The sequence below is a fragment of the Hylobates moloch genome, unplaced genomic scaffold (assembly GCF_009828535.3).
Source record: "Hylobates moloch isolate HMO894 unplaced genomic scaffold, HMol_V3 SCAFFOLD_1, whole genome shotgun sequence".
NCBI classification, from domain to species: domain Eukaryota; kingdom Metazoa; phylum Chordata; class Mammalia; order Primates; family Hylobatidae; genus Hylobates; species Hylobates moloch.
In genome coordinates, this window is record NW_026652276.1 from 212,331,637 (window position 1) to 212,350,537 (window position 18,901).

The window sequence follows — 18,901 nt, forward strand, 5'->3', positions numbered from 1 at the left end:
GAGAAGGGAAGTTGAGAGAAAAAAGAATAAAAAGAAATGAACAAAGCCTCCAAGAAATTTGGGACTATGTGAAAAGACCAAACCTACGTCTGATTGGTGTACCTGAAAATGACGGGGAGAATGGAACCAAGTTGGAAAACACTCTGCAAGATATTATCCAGGAGAACTTCCCCAATCTAGCAAGGCAGGCCAACATTCAGATTCAGGAAATACAGAGAACGCCACAAAGATACTCCTCGAGAAGAGCAACCCCAAGACACATAATTGTCAGATTCACCAACGTTGAAATGAAGGAAAAAATGTTAAGGGCAGCCAGAGAGAAAGGTCGGGTTACCCACAAAGGGAAGCCCATCAGACTAACAGCGGATCTCTCGGCAGAAACTATACAAGCCAGAAGAGAGTGGGGGCCAATATTCAACATTCTTAAAGAAAAGAATTTTCAACCCAGAATTTGCTATCCCGCCAAACTAAGCTTCATAAGTGAAGGAGAAATAAAATACTTTACAGACAAGCAAACGCTGAGTGATTTTGTCACCACCAGGCCTGCCCTAAAAGAGCTCCTGAAGGAAGCACTAAACATGGAAAGGAACAACCGGTACCAGCCACTGCAAAAACATGCCAAATTGTAAAGACCATCGAGGCTAGGAAGAAACTATAGCAACTAACGAGCAAAATAACCAACTAACATCATAATGACAGGATCAGATTCACACATAACAATATTAACGTTAAATGTAAATGGGCTAAATGCTCCAATCAAAAGACACAGACTGGCAAACTGGATAAGGAGTCAGGACCCATCAGTGTGCTGTATTCAGGAAACCCATCTCACATGCAGAGACACACATAGACTCAAAATAAAGGGATGGAGGAAGATCTATCAAGCAACTGGAAAACAAAAAAAGGCAGGGGTTGCAATCCTAGTCTCTGATAAAATAGACTTTAAACCAACAAAGATCAAAAGAGACAAAGAAGGCCATTACATAATGGTAAAGGGATCAATTCAACAAGAAGAGCTAACTATCCTAAATATATATGCACCCAACACAGGAGCACCCAGATTCATAAAGCAAGTCCTCAGTGACCTACAAAGGGACTTAAACTCCCACACAATAATAATGGGAGATTTTAACACCCCACTGTCAGCATTAGACAGATCAACGAGACAGAAAGTTAACAAGGATATCCAGGAATTGAACTCAGCTCTACATAAAGTGGACCTAATAGACATCTACAGAACTCTCCACCCCAAATCAACAGAATATACATTTTTTTCAGCACCACACCACACCCATTCCAAAATTGACCACATAGTTGGAAGTAAAGCTCTCCTCAGCAAATGTAAAAGAACAGAAATTATAACAAATTGTCTCTCAGACCACAGTGCAATCAAACTAGAACTCAGGATTAAGAAACTCACTCAAAACCGCTCAACTACATGGAAACTGAACAACCTGCTCCTGAATGACTATTGGGTACATAATGAAATGAAGGCAGAAATAAAGATGTTCTTTGAAACCAACGAGAACAAAGACACAACATACCAGAATCTCTGGGACACGTTCAAAGCAGTTTGTAGAGGGAAATTTATAGCACTAAATGCCCACAAGAGAAAGCAGGAAAGATCCAAAATTGACACCCTAACATCACAATTAAAAGAACTAGAAAAGCAAGAGCAAACACATTCAAAAGCTAGCAGAAGGCTAGAAATAACTAAAATCAGAGCAGAACTGAAGGACATAGAGACACAAAAAACCCTTCAAAAAATTAATGAATCCAGGAGCTGGTTTTTTGAAAAGATCAACAAAATTGATAGACCGCTAGCAAGACTAATAAAGAAGAAAAGAGAGAAGAATCAAATAGATGCAATAAAAAATGAAAAAGGGGATATCACCACCGATCCCACAGAAATACAATCTACCAACAGAGAATACTACAAACACCTCTATGCAAATAAACTAGAAAATCTAGAAGAAATGGATAAATTCCTCGACAAATACACCCTCCCAAGACTAAACCAGGAAGAAGTTGAATCTCTGAATAGACCAATAACAGGTTCTGAAATTGTGGCAATAATCAATAGCTTACCAACCAAAAAGAGTCCAGGACCTGATGGATTCACAGCCGAATTCTACCAGAGGTACAAGGAGGAACTGGTACCATTCCTTCTGAAACTATTCCAATCGATAGAAAAAGAGGGAATCCTCCCTAACACATTTTATGAAGCCAGCATCATCCTGATACCAAAGCCTGGCAGAGACATAACCAAAAAAGAGAATTTCAGACCAATATCCTTGATGAACATTGATGCAAAAATCCTCAATAAAATACTGGCAAACCGAATCCAGCAGCACATCAAAAAGCTTATCCACCATAATCAAGTGGGCTTCCTCCCTGGGATGCAAGGCTGGTTCAACATACGCAAATCAATAAATGTAATCCAGCATATAAACAGAACCAAAGACAAAAACCACATGATTATCTCAATAGATGCAGAAAAGGCCTTTGACAAAATTCAACAACCCTTCATGCTAAAAACTCTCAATAAATTAGGTATTGATGGGACGTATCTCAAAATAATAAGAGCTATCTATGACAAACCCACAGCCAATATCATACTGAATGGGCAAAAACTGGAAGCATTCCCTCTGAAAACTGGCACAAGACAGGGATGCCCTCTCTCACCGCTCCTATTCAACATAGTGCTGGAAGTTCTGGCCAGAGCAATCAGGCAGGAGAAGGAAATAAAGGGTATTCAACTAGGAAAAGAGGAAGTCAAATTGTCCCTGTTTGCAGATGACATGATTGTATATCTAGAAAACCCCATTGTCTCAGCCCAAAATCTCCTTAAGCTGATTAGCAACTTCAGCAAAGTCTCAGGATACAAAATCAATGTGCAAAAATCACAAGCATTCTTGTACACAAATCACAGACAAACAGAGAGCCAAATCATGAGTGAACTCCCATTCACAATTGCTTCAAAGAGAATAAAATACCTAGGAATCCAACTTACAAGGGATGTGAAGGACCTCTTCAAGGAGAACTACAAACCACTGCTCAATGAAATAAAAGAGGATACAAACAAATGGAAGAACATTCCATGCTCATGGGTTGGAAGAATCAATATCGTGAAAATGGCCATACTGCCCAAGGTAATTTATAGATTCAATGCCATCCCCATCAAGCTACCAATGACTTTCTTCACAGAATTGGAAAAAACTACTTTAAAGTTCATATGGAACCAAAAAAGAGCCCGCATCGCCAAGTCAATCCTAAGCCAAAAGAACAAAGCTGGAGGCATCACGCTACCTGACTTTAAACTATACTACAAGGCTACAGTAACCAAAACAGCATGGTACTGGTACCACAACAGAGACATAGATCAATGGAACAGAACAGAGTCCTCAGAAATGATGCCACATATCTACAACTATCTGATCTTTGACAAACCTGACAAAAACAAGAAATGGGGAAAGGATTCCCTATTTAATAAATGGTGCTGGGAAAACTGGCTAGCCATATGTAGAAAGCTGCAACTGGATCCCTTCCTTACACCTTATACAAAAACTAATTCAAGATGGATTAAAGACTTAAATGTTAGACCTAAAACCATTAAAATCCTACAAGAAAACCTAGGCAATACCATTCAGGACATAGGCGTGGGCAAGGACTTCATGTCTAAAACACCAAAAGCAATGGCAACAAAAGCCAAAATTGACAAATGGGATCTAATTAAACTAAAGAGCTTCTGCACAGCAAAAGAAACTACCATCAGAGTGAACAGGCAACCTACAGAATGGGACAAAATTTTTGCAACCTACTCATCTGACAAAGGGCTAATATCCAGAATCTACAATGAACTCAAACAAATTTACAAGAAAAAAACAAACAACCCCATCAAAAAGTGGGCAGAGGACATGAACAGACACTTCTCAAAAGAAGACATTTATGCAGCCAAAAAACACATGAAGAAATGCTCATCATCACTGGCCATCAGAGAAATGCAAATCAAAACCACAGTGAGATACCATCTCACACCAGTTAGAATGGCCATCATTAAAAAATCAGGAAACAACAGGTGCTGGAGAGGATGTGGAGAAATAGGAACACTTTTACACTGTTGGTGGGACTGTAAACTAGTTCAACCATTGTGGAAGTCAGTGTGGCGATTCCTCAGGGATCTCGAACTAGAAATACCATTTGACCCAGCCATCCCATTACTGGGTATATACCCAAAGGACTATAAATCATGCTGCTATAAAGACACATGCACACGTATGTTTATTGCGGCACTATTCACAATAGCAAAGAGTTGGAACCAACCCAAATGTCCAACAACGATAGACTGGATTAAGAAAATGTGGCACATATACACCATGGAATACTATGCAGCCATAAAAAATGATGAGTTCATGTCCTTTGTAGGGACATGGATGAAACTGGAAAACATCATTCTCAGTAAACTATCGCAAGGACAAAAAACCAAACACCGCATGTTCTCACTCATAGGTGGGAATTGAACAATGAGAACTCATGGACACAGGAAGGGGAACATCACATTCTGGGTACTGTTGTGGGGTGGGGGGGGGGGGGGGGGGGCGGGGACAGCATTAGGAGATATACCTAATGCTAAATGACGAGTTAATGGGTGCAGCAAAACAACATGGCACATGGATACATATGTAACAAACCTGCACATTGTGCACATGTACCCTAAAACTTAAAGTATAATAAAAAAAAAAAAGAAAGAAACTTCCAGCAACAACAACAAAAAAGAAAAACTAAATATAGAGCTTTGCATTTGTTAAAGTAAAATTTGTTGCTTTCCGAACTTGGTTTGGGCTCAAGTGCAGAATCTGGTATATCCTTGGGTTTTTCTCCCCAAAATTTCTTCTGTGTTTCTATTATGACTATTAGTAGCATAATTTACTAAGGGCTTTCATATACTCTAAGTATTTATTTAATCATTTAGGTACCATAGCCCTGTTATTGATCAGCAGTTATCTTAATTATCAAGTTGATCTTAATCACTTTCAAAGAGATTGTATTTATCATCAATCTTTGAAAGAACCTTTCTAGTCAGATCTTAATGATATGGCAGCCAAATACAATAAGTAGGTGTTAAGTTTGTGGGAAGGAGAGATGGGTGTCTGACATCCCTGAGATTGAATCCTGGCTTCTTATTCGATCTTCAATGAATTGTATTGATTTTTTTTTTTTTTTTTTGAGGCAGAGTCTCGCTCTGGCACCCAGGCTGGAGTGCAGTGGCCTAATCTCGGCTCACTGCAAGCTCCGCCTCCCAGGTTCACGCCATTCTCCTGCCTCAGCCTCTCCGAGTAGCTGGGACTACAGGCGCCCGCCACCACGCCTGGCTAATTTTTTGTATTTTTAGTAGAGACGGGGTTTCACCGTGGTCTCGATCTCCTGACCTCGTCATCCACCCGCCTCGGCCTCCCAAAGTGCTGGGATTACAAGCGTGAGCCACCGTGCCCGGCCGAATTGTATTGATTAAAATGGTGATAATAAACTAATTGTGAGAGTTAAATGAAATAATATATTTTATATGTGCATATATTATTTATATAACATGCATTTGATATGTCGTGTTAATATGCAGCAGTGATTAATTATGCTGAGAGAATTTTATATAACTCAAAGGAATTTTCTTTTGGTTTTTTTTTGCATAATTTGACAAAATTTCACTATGGAAATGTTTTAAAGTAATTAAAAAGTTTGTGAAAAAGTTTGAAATTTGAAAAGCAGTGTTGAGGGGAAAAAGTAACTCACTCATAATTCTACATTCTAAAAAACCAATGTTATTTTGGTATATTTGTTTAATCTTTTATATAATTAGTACCTTACGAAGGGACACCATAAATATATTTATAATATTTTTGAGACAAAATACTAAAGTGCATATAAGAATTTTGTTGATGAAGATCAGGTAGGTTTAGTAGTAAAGAATAACTTTCTGTAAGTAGAGTTTGAACAACCAGGAAATTCCACGTTAACAAAATTGGTGCATAAGTAGTAAAATATAGTTTAAAGAAGCCCAGTTATTACTTTAAGTATGCATTTTGAAGTTTTCTAGCACAAGGATTCTTTATCTGTTGAAGTTAGGTGCAATATGTTGTCTATTTGCAAATTTTTTCTAGGAAGAGATTCCGTGGCTTCAGATAGTCAGAGAGACTCTTATTAACTCACAAAATTAAGAACACTGGCCAGACATGGTAGCTCATACCTATAATCCCAGAGTTTTGGGATGCTGAGGTGGAAGGATTACTTGAGGCTGGGAGTCGAGATCAGCCTGGGCAAGATAGCAGCAAGACCTCTGTCTCTACAAAATATTTTTTTTAGTTAGCCAAGCATGGTGACACGTGCCTGTAGTCCCAGCTATGTGGGAGGCTGAGGCTTGAGGAGGATGGCTTGAGCCCAGAAGTTGCAGGCTGCAGTGAGCTATGATTGTGCCACTGCACTCCAGTCCAGGCGACAGAGCATGATTCTGTCTCTAGAAATTTTTTTTAAAAAAGAACACCTTCACTAGAGTAAAATTTCATAAAGTTAATTTCAGCTTATTTAACATGGCTTATATTTTAAAGCAATTGTTGCTTCCCGATGTTTCATATACCTTGTTTTCTTAGATATTAGAAACTTAATAGTACCTAGATTTTATTTTTTTAGTCTATACGGTTTTTGTTTCCCCATATTGCTGTCTTCTCTAAGGATACAGTGACCATTTTAAAAGGTGTTTGATGGCACAAATTTTATTATTTAATTTTCAAAGCTTTCTTCCCTCCTAAGGGAATCCTATCATTCATGCCATGGTAGAGAAGGAATGTTGTATTTTGTCCTACTGGATTTGTCCTACTGGATCAGTTTTGTTAATTGTAATCCCTATACCTGGCACCTCTCCACTTAAGATTCTTCAACTGTGACTTGGGTTTCAACTGGGAAAAGAACAGTGAATAGAAAGAGAAAAGCCATGTCTATTTTGTTTCATTGTAGAAGTCTGCTGAGTTAGAAATATCTTAATAAATTTCCATTGTGTTAGGCTGTTCCTTGTTGTGTAACTCTCATTACATTGTGAGAACCTACAGTTTAAGCCTTTTTCTTCTTTCTCAATCAGAATGGGTACGAAGACTTAGGCAAAGCTCTAATATTTGGTATCTACAAAAGAAGTTGATGGAGAGTTGCTTGTCACTTGGAAGAGCCCTTCTGTAGAAATTTGAACCTTTAACTGTTCTGTAGCTATTATATGAAAGTGGTTTTATTTATTATTATTTTTATTTATGTATTTATTTTTTGAGACGGAGTTTCGCTCTTGTTGTCCAGGCTGGAGTGCAATGGCACCATCTCAGCTCACCGCAACCTCCACGTCCTGGGTTCACGCGATTCTCCTGCCTCAGCCTCCCGAGTAGCTGGGATTACAGGCATGTGCCACCACGCCCGGCTAATTTTGTATTTTTAGTAGAGCCAGGGTTTCTCCATGTTAGTCATGCTGGTCTCGAACTCCCGACATCAGGTGATCTGACTGCCTCGGCCTCCCAAAGTGCTGAGATTACTGGAGTGAGCCACCACGTCCGGCCTGAAAGTGCTTTTATTTTTTTACATGTGGTACCACGTACAGCTTTTCTTGATGTTCCTTAAAGAAACTTTTGAAGGGAGTGCCTGAACATGGGTTTTGGTTGCTAATACAAATTTATTCATATGGCTATACTTCTGAAAGTAATGTGCATCTTTCTTTTACACTGTTAACAGAAAGGAATTCTGAAACGCAGACTTAATTAAGAATACAAAGTATATTGTCATAGGCATAACATTCAGCCTTTTAGTAAGGAAAGTAACTGTATGTTGAATTCACCCAAAAGATGTAGATAGTGATAGTGTTGTAATCATAGCTTTACGTAAGAATACAGTTCTATTTTAAAAGGGAGGCAGTGAATCCGGTTGATAATCTGCTGGGTCATGATACTTCAAGGGGATGGCTTAAGAAGGGAAGGGTAAAGAGCATATAAAATATTTTCCCCCTCTTCAAAAAATTCAAAAATATTTCTGTCTTCAAAAATTGTCATGTTAATTTAAGTCTTACTAAACTTCACTTTTAGGAGGATTCAAACTCTTCATCTAAATATTACAGAGTTTTATTTCTATCTTAAAGATAAATTTGTGTTTCTTAAAACCTTTTTTTAAAAAAATTTTTTCTCTCAGTGTCTAAACTAACAATTAAGGTAACTTCTTTCACCAGCCTGTTAACCCTTCCCCTACCTCTTCTTTTTGATACATGAGATTTGTCTAAGTTTTGGGACTAGGCTAGGTCAATGCTTAGTATACACATCCTACATAGTGTCAGAGTGGAAAAACTGATTTAATTACAAAAGTAGTGTGCCATCTTGTGGAGGATTATGCAATCAGCACAGTCTGATTTATCCTAAAAATCAAAGTAGAAGACAGATATTGCACTTGGGCACTAAAAAAAAAGCCTGTTGCATTGTGCAAAAAGACACTGAGATGTCTTTGTATACCTTACATTTCTACATTATTTTTAGTGCATATAAGATGTGTAGATTGGTACTACTGGTAATAGGTAGCTCCAGGGTTTGTTTTATACTGGTACCAAATTGGTGCATGTACTATACCAAAGAATATGGTTGAATTTTAGTTTTTGTGGCCTAAGTAATGAAAAATAGATTTATTGGTGATTGATTGACTCAGTGTTTTAGAATGAAATTTGTTTGCCATTTTGAACATAGGCTATTACTGGCCACTTTACCTCTAATCCCTGTCATTCTCAACTCCTTCAGTCGGTCCTGTATGCTGCAAGTTCAGATGTTACCTTGCTACCCCTCTGCCTAAGATCTGTGGCTTCTCCACTGTCTGAGTGGAGTCAAGTTCAAAGTCTTTATCCTGTTATTTAATCCCTTCCATGATCTGGACACTACCTGCCTTTTAACCTCCTCTCCACCTCCTACCTATGTGTTCTTTTAAATCAAACAGTGTATTTATTCATCACACAGTTTAACCATTTAACATGCATTATTTAATTTAATTTAATTCTCACAGCAGCTTTATGGGATAGATACTGTATCACATCTTAAAGACTAAGAAACCAATAGTTAAGGAACTGTGTGGTGGTCACATAGCTGTGGTGACAGAGCCAGGATTGTAGCCAAGATCTGCCTGACTAGAGTACATGTTCGTTAAAACACTTTGGATGTGTTTTTCTGTCTCTGTGCTTTTGTTATTCTTTTTACTCTGCTCGAAAAGCCCTCTTTTTTGTTGTTCTGTATCCTGCCTTCCTGCTGGTGCATGGGTCAAATACCACTGTCACCATGAAATCTCTTCTGAGTCACCTCAGCCAGATATACTCTCTTCCCTCTTTTGGACCCTCATGGTGCTTTTTACCTTGTTTACCTTTCTTATGACATTTAGTCTGCCCTGCATTATGTTGATCTATTTGCCTTTTGATATTCTTGACTAGATTGTAAGTTCCTTGAGGATAGAGACTGGGGACTATGTCTTCTTTCTCTTTAATTCTCTAAAGTGCTTTGTGAATTCTCAGTACTCAAAAAGTGTTGAATAAACATTCCTCAAAGTGCTGGGAGAAATGGATAGACACTATAGCCTATACCCCATTCAGAAAAAATGTAGAGAAGGGGTGAAGGGGTTGCTTCTTGAAGAGGATCGTACTACCCCAGATGTACATGAATTATTATAGAACCTATAAGCACGAGAATGGGCTTCCATAAACCAATCTATTACCCTACTGCAAATATTAATGCTTTCTTTTTTCTCTTTTCTACTTCCTTCTCTCTACAGTTCTCTCCAATTATATCCATAATTTTTAAAGGTCTTTGATATTCTTTGTGCATTAAATAATACCTTTTCTGGTGTCTGTTTCCGGATAATAGTTCTTCTTTGCATGACTTAAATAATTAGATGAATTAATTAAAATTTTTTTACGCATTTTCATTCAGGTATGTCAGAAGGCTCAGTTTCCATCCGATTCATTTAATTTTACTATTAAACTTCAGCCGGGACCACAAAGCTTTCATGGATAGGAATGACATCTTGGCTTAATTCCATTAGGATGCTTACTGCGTGCCAGATTTTATTTTGCTCAGCTATCAATGAGGCTGTTGTGGAAATGTGGGTTTTCTTTGCTGTGAGAATTTATGCGTACAAAGAGACCTGCTTTTCAGAAAGAACATTGAGAACCCAGAGCCCAAGAGGAAGGGTTATTAAAGTTAATGAACCAGGGTAACCGTATCCAGAGGGTGCCCAGAAACACTATAAAACAAAAGGTCAATTGCTATTGCTATTTTAGTTATATACCCCCTCTCCAGGCTTCAGAATTTAACAGGGTTAATTTCCTTTATAGTGAGGACTTGGCAAATAATTTTTAAGCCAGATGAAAATTCTTTTTTTTTTTCTGTAAAATTATGTGTCTGAGTATTACCGTGTGCCATTTTGGGAACAGAATGTTACTTAACTGATGATAATGGATTGTTTTATAGTTCCAAGACAGGACAGTTTTTTTTGTAGTTTAAAATAATTGGCATTATTTCACACTTACACAGTGCCAAAAGTGTTTTATATACTGAATTAGACATGTAGTCAGTTATAATATCATTTTTGTTGTACTTAGTAACTACAGAATATTTTTCATTTTTATGTATATTTTAAAGGTAGAAATGATGTTCATACTTGACAGCCTTCAGAATGTTTTCATGTAACTTTTTTTTTTTTTAGATGGAGTCTCGCTGTGTTGCCCAGGCTGGAGTGCAGTGGTGTGATCTCATCTCATTGCACCCTCCACCTCCTGGGTTCAAGCGATTCTCCTGCCTCAGCCTCTTGAGTAGCTGGGATTACAGACGTGTGCCACCATGCCAGGCTAATTTTTGTATTTTTGGTAGAGACGGGATTTCACCATGTTGACCAGGCTGGTCTCAAACTCCTGACCTCAGATGAGCCACCATGCCTGGCCTCATATAAGTTATATCTGAGGGACTTCACAACACTGAGAGTTTTGCAGATGAAAAAACTAAAACCTAGGGGGTTTAAATGACCTGTACTGATCACCCAGTTAGTACTAGAACTCAGTCCTGCTCCAGTGGCCTGTTCTTATCCAGAAAGCAGTGAAGCATTTATTTTTTTTATTTCCCATGTTATTTGGGGGATAGAAGAGACAAATCACTTGAAAAATTTACTTAGAGTTTGAATTTATATGCAAATATGACAGAAATCTTCTAGAAGATAGCCTAACTCTGTGAATGGCAAAAGGTTTTCTTAAATAATCTTCTAGTATTTCCAAGTACACTTTGAATTGTAACCCTGCATGGTGGGATGTAACTTAGATGACAGCTTCCATATGTACAGGCCTAAAGCGTGTTAGAGAGTGCATGACTTTACAGTTTTCATGTAGTGTTTTATTTAACATTAAAAGATAATAATTGATTGGCTTATACAACTGGTAGACTTAAAACGGTTACAAAGGGGGAAATATTTGAAGAAAGGAAACAACTATTTTTTTTATTTTTTATTTTTTGAAAGACTCTCACACTGTCACCCCAGGCTGGAGTGTAGTGGTGTGATCTCAGCTTCCTGAAACCTCCGCCTCCCACCTTCAAGTGATTCTCCTGCCTCAGCCTCCCGAATAGCTGGGATTACAGGCGCCTGTCACCACACCTGGCTAATTTTTTGTATTTTTAGTAGAGACGGGGTTTCACTATGTTGGCCAGGCTGGTCTCAAACACCTGACCTCGTGATCCACCCGCCTCAGCCCGTCAAAGTGCTGGGATTACAGGCGTGAGCCACTGTGCCCAGTTGGAAACACACTATTATTGCATGAAGAAGGGGCTGAATGGGGTGGCTCATGCCTATAATCCCAGTACTTTGGGAGGCTGAGGCGGGAGGATTGCTTGAGGCCAGGAGTTCAATACCATCCTGGACAACATAGTGAGTCCCTGTCTGTACCTCCCCACCCCCCAAAAAAAAAGTTAGCTGGGCATGGTGGCACATTCTTGTAGTCCTAGCTACTCGAGAGGCTGGGGTGGGGGGATTGCTTGAACCCAGGAGGCTGCAGTGAGCCATGATTGCACCACTGCACTCCAGCATGGGCAACAGAGAGAGACCTTGTCTCAAAATAAATAAATAAATAATAAAAATAAAGAAGGATCTATGATGCACAATGTTACGTGTAAAGATTCATTATTCACTGAACAAGAAAATCAGTTTTGTCAGTGATAAAGTCCGTGAATATAATAGACATTTCAGAGTCAGAAGAAACCAAATTCTCAAGGTACTTAGAATGACTTAAAGGATAATTTCTGATGAGTTAAACGTACCACAATGTATCTGGAAAAATTTCCCCCAGTTTTTATAGGAATATCAAAGCTATGGATCACTTTTTCTTAGGATATCTAATTTTAACTTAAAGCTAGTTTTAACCATTGTTTTTGATATAGCAATAGACAGAAATTGCCTTTAATATGACTTTTTTCAAAAACAGCTAAATGTTCTTATGCTGTACTTTTACACTATATATTCCTCTGGGGTTTTTATTTTTTAGAATCTGAATTTTAAAATCCCGTAGTGGATAAAAAGTGGCTGCATTATTAAGAAGCTGGTAAATGTAAAGTTTTCAAGGCCAAACACGGAAACTCCAGACCAGCTGCACGTTAGATTTTTCTGGGATACTTTACAAACACAGACCCATTTTTACCCATTGAAAACCTGTGGAATCAGAATCTTGGGACTTGCCTCCTAGTTATCTGTATTTTTATAAATCTCTCAAAATAGTGGTTCTGCAGCATCCTTTTCATATATTCATGCCTAGGAAATACTAGTCTAGTATATATTTGGGAAAGTTACCAGGTTAAAATTTTTATTTTAAAATTTATTTAGATGTACCTTCTTAAGTGGCCTTAGAAGCAGCTGGCTAGGTTTGGGTGCTTATGCTTATTTTGTCCTTTATTTTTTTACACATATTTTTCTGATTTTCATAGAGACCGTTTATTTGTTTGGTGGCTGGGATGGAACACAAGATCTTGCTGACTTCTGGGCGTACAGTGTGAAGGAGAACCAGTGGACTTGTATCTCTAGAGACACTGAAAAAGAGGCAAGTTCTCAGGCTTTTCATACATCTATATTACAGAAGGGGCATAGATGTGCACTTGTTTTTCGGCATGATTATATTCTTCACTAATGTCTATCAGCAGTAGTAGCAATAGAATTTGTGGTAAACAAGTTTTTTTAAGTACTCTTGAATTTCAGCTTCTGTAACTGGCTCTTCAGCTACTGATACACAACCAAATTTGTTTTATAGAGAGAGACAGAGAGAGAGAGAAATGGGGATTTTTATATCATTTTGTTTTTAAACTGCTTTAGCCTAGAAATGTAACTGTGTAACTGTCTTTTTTGCTTATGTCTCCACTACCTCTATTCTTATTTTTAACGTTCATCTTGTTTTTATTTCTTCTGGAAGATTGTGTTTTTGACACTCACTATCTCACTATTTTGGCTTCTGTTATTTTACTATATGTCAGTTTTCATAAATGATATATATTATCTTTTTTTTTTTTCTTTTTTTTTGAGACGGAGCCTGGAGTGCAGTGGCACGATCTCGACTCACTGCAAGCTCTGCCTCCTGGGTTCACGCCATTCTCCTGCCTCAGCCTCCCGAGTAGCTGGGACTACAGGCGTCCGCCATCACACCCAGCTAATTTTTTTTGTATTTTAGTAGAGACGGGGTTTCACCATGTTATCCAGGATGGTCTCGATCTCCTGACCGCGTGATCTACCTGCCTCGGCCTCCCAAAGTACTGGGATTATAGGCGTGAGCCACTGCGCCTGGCTGATACGTATTATCTTTAATTAAAATTGTATATAGGTATGCATGTGCATGTCTGTGTATGCACATATACATAAAGCATTTCCACAGTAAATAAGATGGCTTAGGTTTATGGCTTTGAATTAAGTGCATGATTATATCCTGGAATAAAGCAAATATTAATTCATTTATTATTTTTTTCAAATCTTTATAGAACATTTTAATTGTACTCTCCATTTAAACTGTTTCAGGTTATAAAGTGAAAAATGAATTATAACAAAACAGTAGGAGCCTCAAATGAAAAGGAGATAAAAAGACCTAATTCATCCCACTGATTTGGATTTAGGAAGGCCATTTCCAAAGGTCTAGTGCTGTGTCTTTAATCCTGGGGAACTAGGCTCTTGCTTACTCTGAAACTATGTTAATAAAAACTGTCCAGGGATTAATCACTGGACAGTTTTTATTTTTTCAAATAGATGTTGAAATTCTGATTTACTTTTCTTACTCCGGGAAAGTATGTGTAAGTGGCCTTCCTTTTTCAGTATTGAAGTACCGTTTTCTGAAATGATTATTTGTCTTCAACAACAAAAGACAAATCTTAAAAAAAAAAAAACAACTAACTTTTTTCTACTAAAGTATTGTAAATCTAAGGTGATAACATCTGTAATTATTCTTGTGTTAAGCCTAGGTTTCATCCTAAAATCCTCCCTCTTCTTCAGTGAATGTGTCTAATTAGTGCCTAAGATCCAACAGTTCTCCAAGTGCCTGGCGTGATCCAACAGGTCATCCAATACCACATTTCAAATGTCTTTTCCTCTCCATTCCTTTTAGCAGTTTTTTCAACTTTATGGTTTCTTATGCTATTTATGTCTCCATTGTTGACCTATTCTGTGTTCACCAACACAGTCTTTAAAAAGCATATTTGGGCTCGGTGTGGTGGCTCACACCTATAATCACAGTACTTTGGGAGGCCAAGGCAGGAGGATTGCTTGAGGACTGGAGGTGGAGACTGCAGTGAACCATTACTGTGTCATTGCCTCCAGCCTGGGTGACAGAGCAAGACCCTGTCTCAAAGCAAAAACAAGGCCAGGCACAGTGGCTCACGCCTGTAATCCCAGGACTTTGGGAGACCGAGCCCAGCAGATCACCTGAGCTCAGTAGTTCGAGACCAGCCTGACCAACATGGTGGAACCCCATCTGTACTAACAATAGAAACTAGCTGGGCATGGTAGCAGGTGCCTGTAATCCCAGCTACCTGGGAGGCTGAGGCAGGAGAATCCCTTGAACCCAGGAGGTGGAGATTGCACTGAGCCGAGATGGCGCCACTGCACTCTAGCCTGGTCGACAGAATGAGACTCTGTCTCAAAAAAAAAAAAAAAAAAAAAAGCCAAAAACAAGTCCCCCAAATACCGTATTTGATCCTATGACAACTCTGCTTAAACCCTGTGGTTAGCTTCAGGCTTTGTTTCAGTTATCGTTTACACTGTTTATTACATTACAAGCACTCACTTCAGTGGCATATAGTAATAAGCATTTATTTGCTCATGAGTCTACAGGTTGGCTCGGTCATTCTTTTGGTTTTGGCCGGGCTCATTCATTTGTCTAGGAGTCAGCTATCTGTCAGCTGGTCTAGCGTGGTTTCAGCTGGGACTGCCTGGCTCTGTTTTATACTGGCTAGCCGGAGCTTGTTCTCATGGCAGGTGCTGGGCTGCAAAGGGGATGAAGTAGACATGAGCAATCCATCAATTTTTTTCTTGCCGTGATAGCAAAAAGCAATCATGTAACCAAGTCCAGAGTCAATTAGTGCAGGATACTATTAAAGGGCATAGATACAGGAAATTGTAAATAACAACAACAATAATAAAACAATTTATCTCACTTCCTTTTGCTTAGAGTAGAAACTCCAAATTTCTCGTCAAGATTTGCTACTCAATTACTTTGCCAGCCTCATCTCCCATGTGCCAGTTACAGTAGCTGGAATTATTCAACTTTCTCACCTGTGTCCTTTGGCAATGTTGTTTTCCTTGTTTGGAATAACAGAGGGAGGATTTCCCCCTAACTTTACCTAATAAATACCCACTTATTCTTTAAAACTCAGTTCAGACTTCACTTTCTCTGTAAAGACTTTCTTCACCTCGCCAAGCAGAATTAAAAGCTTCCTTTGATGTGCTCACTTAACCCCTTCTAATACTCGAATGGCTTACTACAATGATTGATTTATATTCATGTTTCCCTATCTGAATTCCTTAAAGGCATGAATCATATTCTTTAAAATGTCTGTATTTTAAGGATGTGCACATTCTTACTCTTTAGTAAGTAGGTTAGGTAAGTTAAATGAGAAATTAATACTAGAGAAAAGGGAATGATAAATACAAAATCCAGAGAGGGTAGGGAGTTCAAAGGTAATATTAAATGTTATTCTTCTAAAGCTGGGTATGGGTAGATAACTTCATTCCGTTATTTTTTTATACCATATACATATGTTGTAAGTAATACTTACAATGCAATAAGTAATTATTTTAAAACTCATGCTGGAAAAAATATAGAGATTATTTTGATGAGAACACTTTCTGTTCAAAGTCAGTAGAGATGAGTAAAGTGGTGATTCAGTACTGGAGCTGAGATTTATTATAGTTAATTAATAGACTCAGAAAAACCTCCGCCTCCCGAGTTCAAGCGATTCTCCTGCCTCAGCCTCCTGAGTAGCTGGGATTACAGGCGCCTGCCACCACACCCGGCTAATTTTTGTATTTTTAGTAGAGACAGGGTTTCATCATGTTGGCCAGGATGGTCTCGATCTCTTGACCTTGTGATCCACCTGCCTCGGCCTCCGAAAGTGCTGGGATTACAGGCGTGAGCCACCACGCCTGGCCCTCAAGTGGCATTTTTATATAGTTTTCTAAATCTCTTTAATGTTTGGTTCAATAAAAGACATCTGGATTCATATGCTTCTTTATTCAGTTGCTGTATCAGAAAGTCATGTAGTCTCTGGAAATGTTCACATACACTCATAAGAGAATAAGAGTGAAAAGACAAATTTTTTTGTTAGTATTGTAAAAATAACTTTGACTTTATAGACTCCCTTGAAGTACCATGGAGACCCCAGACCACAGAGAACTACTGCTTTAATCTAATCCACAGTTCCTATTCAGATATAGACAATTATCCCAATAATGCCCCAGTAATGTTCTTTATAGGCATCCCTTGTCACTCTGCAATCCCAGCCCAGAATTTAGACCATGATCATGTATTGCTTTTTGGTGTCGTGCTTCTTTAGTCATCTTTAGTCTAGAATAGTTCCCTAAACTTTCTTTGTCTTTCTTGACTTTGATGATTTTTAAAGAGTACAGGGCAGCTATTTTTTAGAATATCCTTCAACTGGGTTTGTGTGTTTTCTTAGGATTGGATTTAGATGATACATTTTTAGCAAGAATAACCCATAAATCACATTAGCATCTCCTCAGTATATCATATCAGGAGACACATTATGTCAGTTTGTCTCATATTAGCTTCAATCACTTGGTTAAGGAGATGCCCACCAGATTTGTCTAATATATAATTAATAAGTAATTTATATGGAGACATTTCAAGGTTATGAAAATATGCCATTACTCGTCAAACTCTCACCCTCTTATCATCCATTAATGAAACTTAAAGCTTTCCCCAAAATGGTTATACCATTTTATACTTTGCCTACAATGTATGAGACTTCTGGTTACTCCCTATCTTCTTGACCCATTGATTTGCTTTGGCACCTTGGCCAAAAATCAATTGATCATGTAAGTATATATCTCTTTGTGGACTCTATTCTGTTCTATTATATTTTGGTCTCTTCTTAACCAATATGATACTCCCTCAATTACTGTAGCTTTATAGTAATTCATGAAGTCGGGTAATATATAAATTTTAGAGTCATCAATTTCTAGAACTGTTGGGATTATGATGGGAATGTGATAAATCTATATATTAATTTGGAGCAAATTGGTGGGTTTTATTTTGTTGCTTGAATTTTTTTTTTTTTTGAGACAGAGTTTTGCTCTTGAGTGCAAATGATGCGATCTCGGCTCACTGCAACCCCCTTCTCCCAGGTTCAAGTGATTCTCCTACCTCAGCCTCCCGAGTAGCTGGGATTACAGGCACCCGCCTGGCTAATTTTTGTATTTTTAGTAGAGATGAGGTTTCACCATGTTGGCCAGGCTGGTCTCGAAATCCTGACCTCAGGTGATCCACCCACCTCAGCTTCTTAAAGTGCTGGGATTACAGTCATGAGCCGCTGCGCCTGGCTGCAAATTGGTGTTTTAATGATGTTGAATCTTTCTACACCACGAACATGGTTTAGTCTCCGTTTATTTTAGTTTTCATTATCTCTCAGCACTCTTAAGAGTTTTCAGTTTAAGAGGTCTATGATATTTTAGTTAACTTGATATCAGTGGGTTTTGCTTTTTGTGCTATTATAATGGAATTTAAAAATTTTTTATTTTCCATTTGTTGGCTGGTAATATAGAGGAATACAATTGGTTTGCTAATATTGCCTTCATATCGTGTCACTTTAAGTTTACTTATTTCTAATAGCTTCTTTTTTATTTCTTAGAGTATTTTAAAGAAGCAGTCATTTTTCTTCTTTCTGTTCTCTTTTCCATCATTATTTTATTTTAATTTTATTTTATTTTATTTCATTTTTTGTTTGTTTGAGACAGAGTCTCGCTCTGTTGCCCATGCTGGAGTAGTGCAGTGACATGATCATGGCTTGCTGCAGCCTCGACCTTCTGGGCTCAAGCAATCCTTCTACCTCAGTTTCCCCAGTAGCTGGGACCACAGGTGTGTGCCTCCATGCCCAGCTAATTTTTAAATTATGTGTAGAGATAGGGTCTCTGTATGTTGAACATACAGAGGAGTCTTGAACTTGTTAACTCAACGAATCCTCCCGCCTTGGCCTCCCAAAGTGATGGGGTTACAGGCATGAGCCACCAGGCCCAGCCTTTATTTTATTTTTTTATTGCACTGACTTGAACTTCCAGAGCAATGTTAAATATAAGTGGTGAGAAAAGACATCCCTGTCTTGTTTCATATCTA

The 18,901-nt window shown here is 38.2% G+C and overlaps 1 protein-coding gene across 7 annotated transcripts in view; it reads left to right on the forward strand.

Moving 5' to 3' along the window:
* The window catches only part of MKLN1 (muskelin 1), a 417,262-nt gene that overhangs the window by 330,686 nt on the left and 67,675 nt on the right, over positions 1 to 18,901 (forward strand). For all 7 annotated transcript variants that reach the window (XM_032761758.2, XM_032761762.2, XM_032761757.2 and 4 more), the window contains one exon: positions 13,005 to 13,117. In XM_032761758.2, the coding sequence (XP_032617649.1) occupies positions 13,005 to 13,117 (113 nt within the window). The remainder of the gene's footprint in view (positions 1 to 13,004; positions 13,118 to 18,901) is intronic.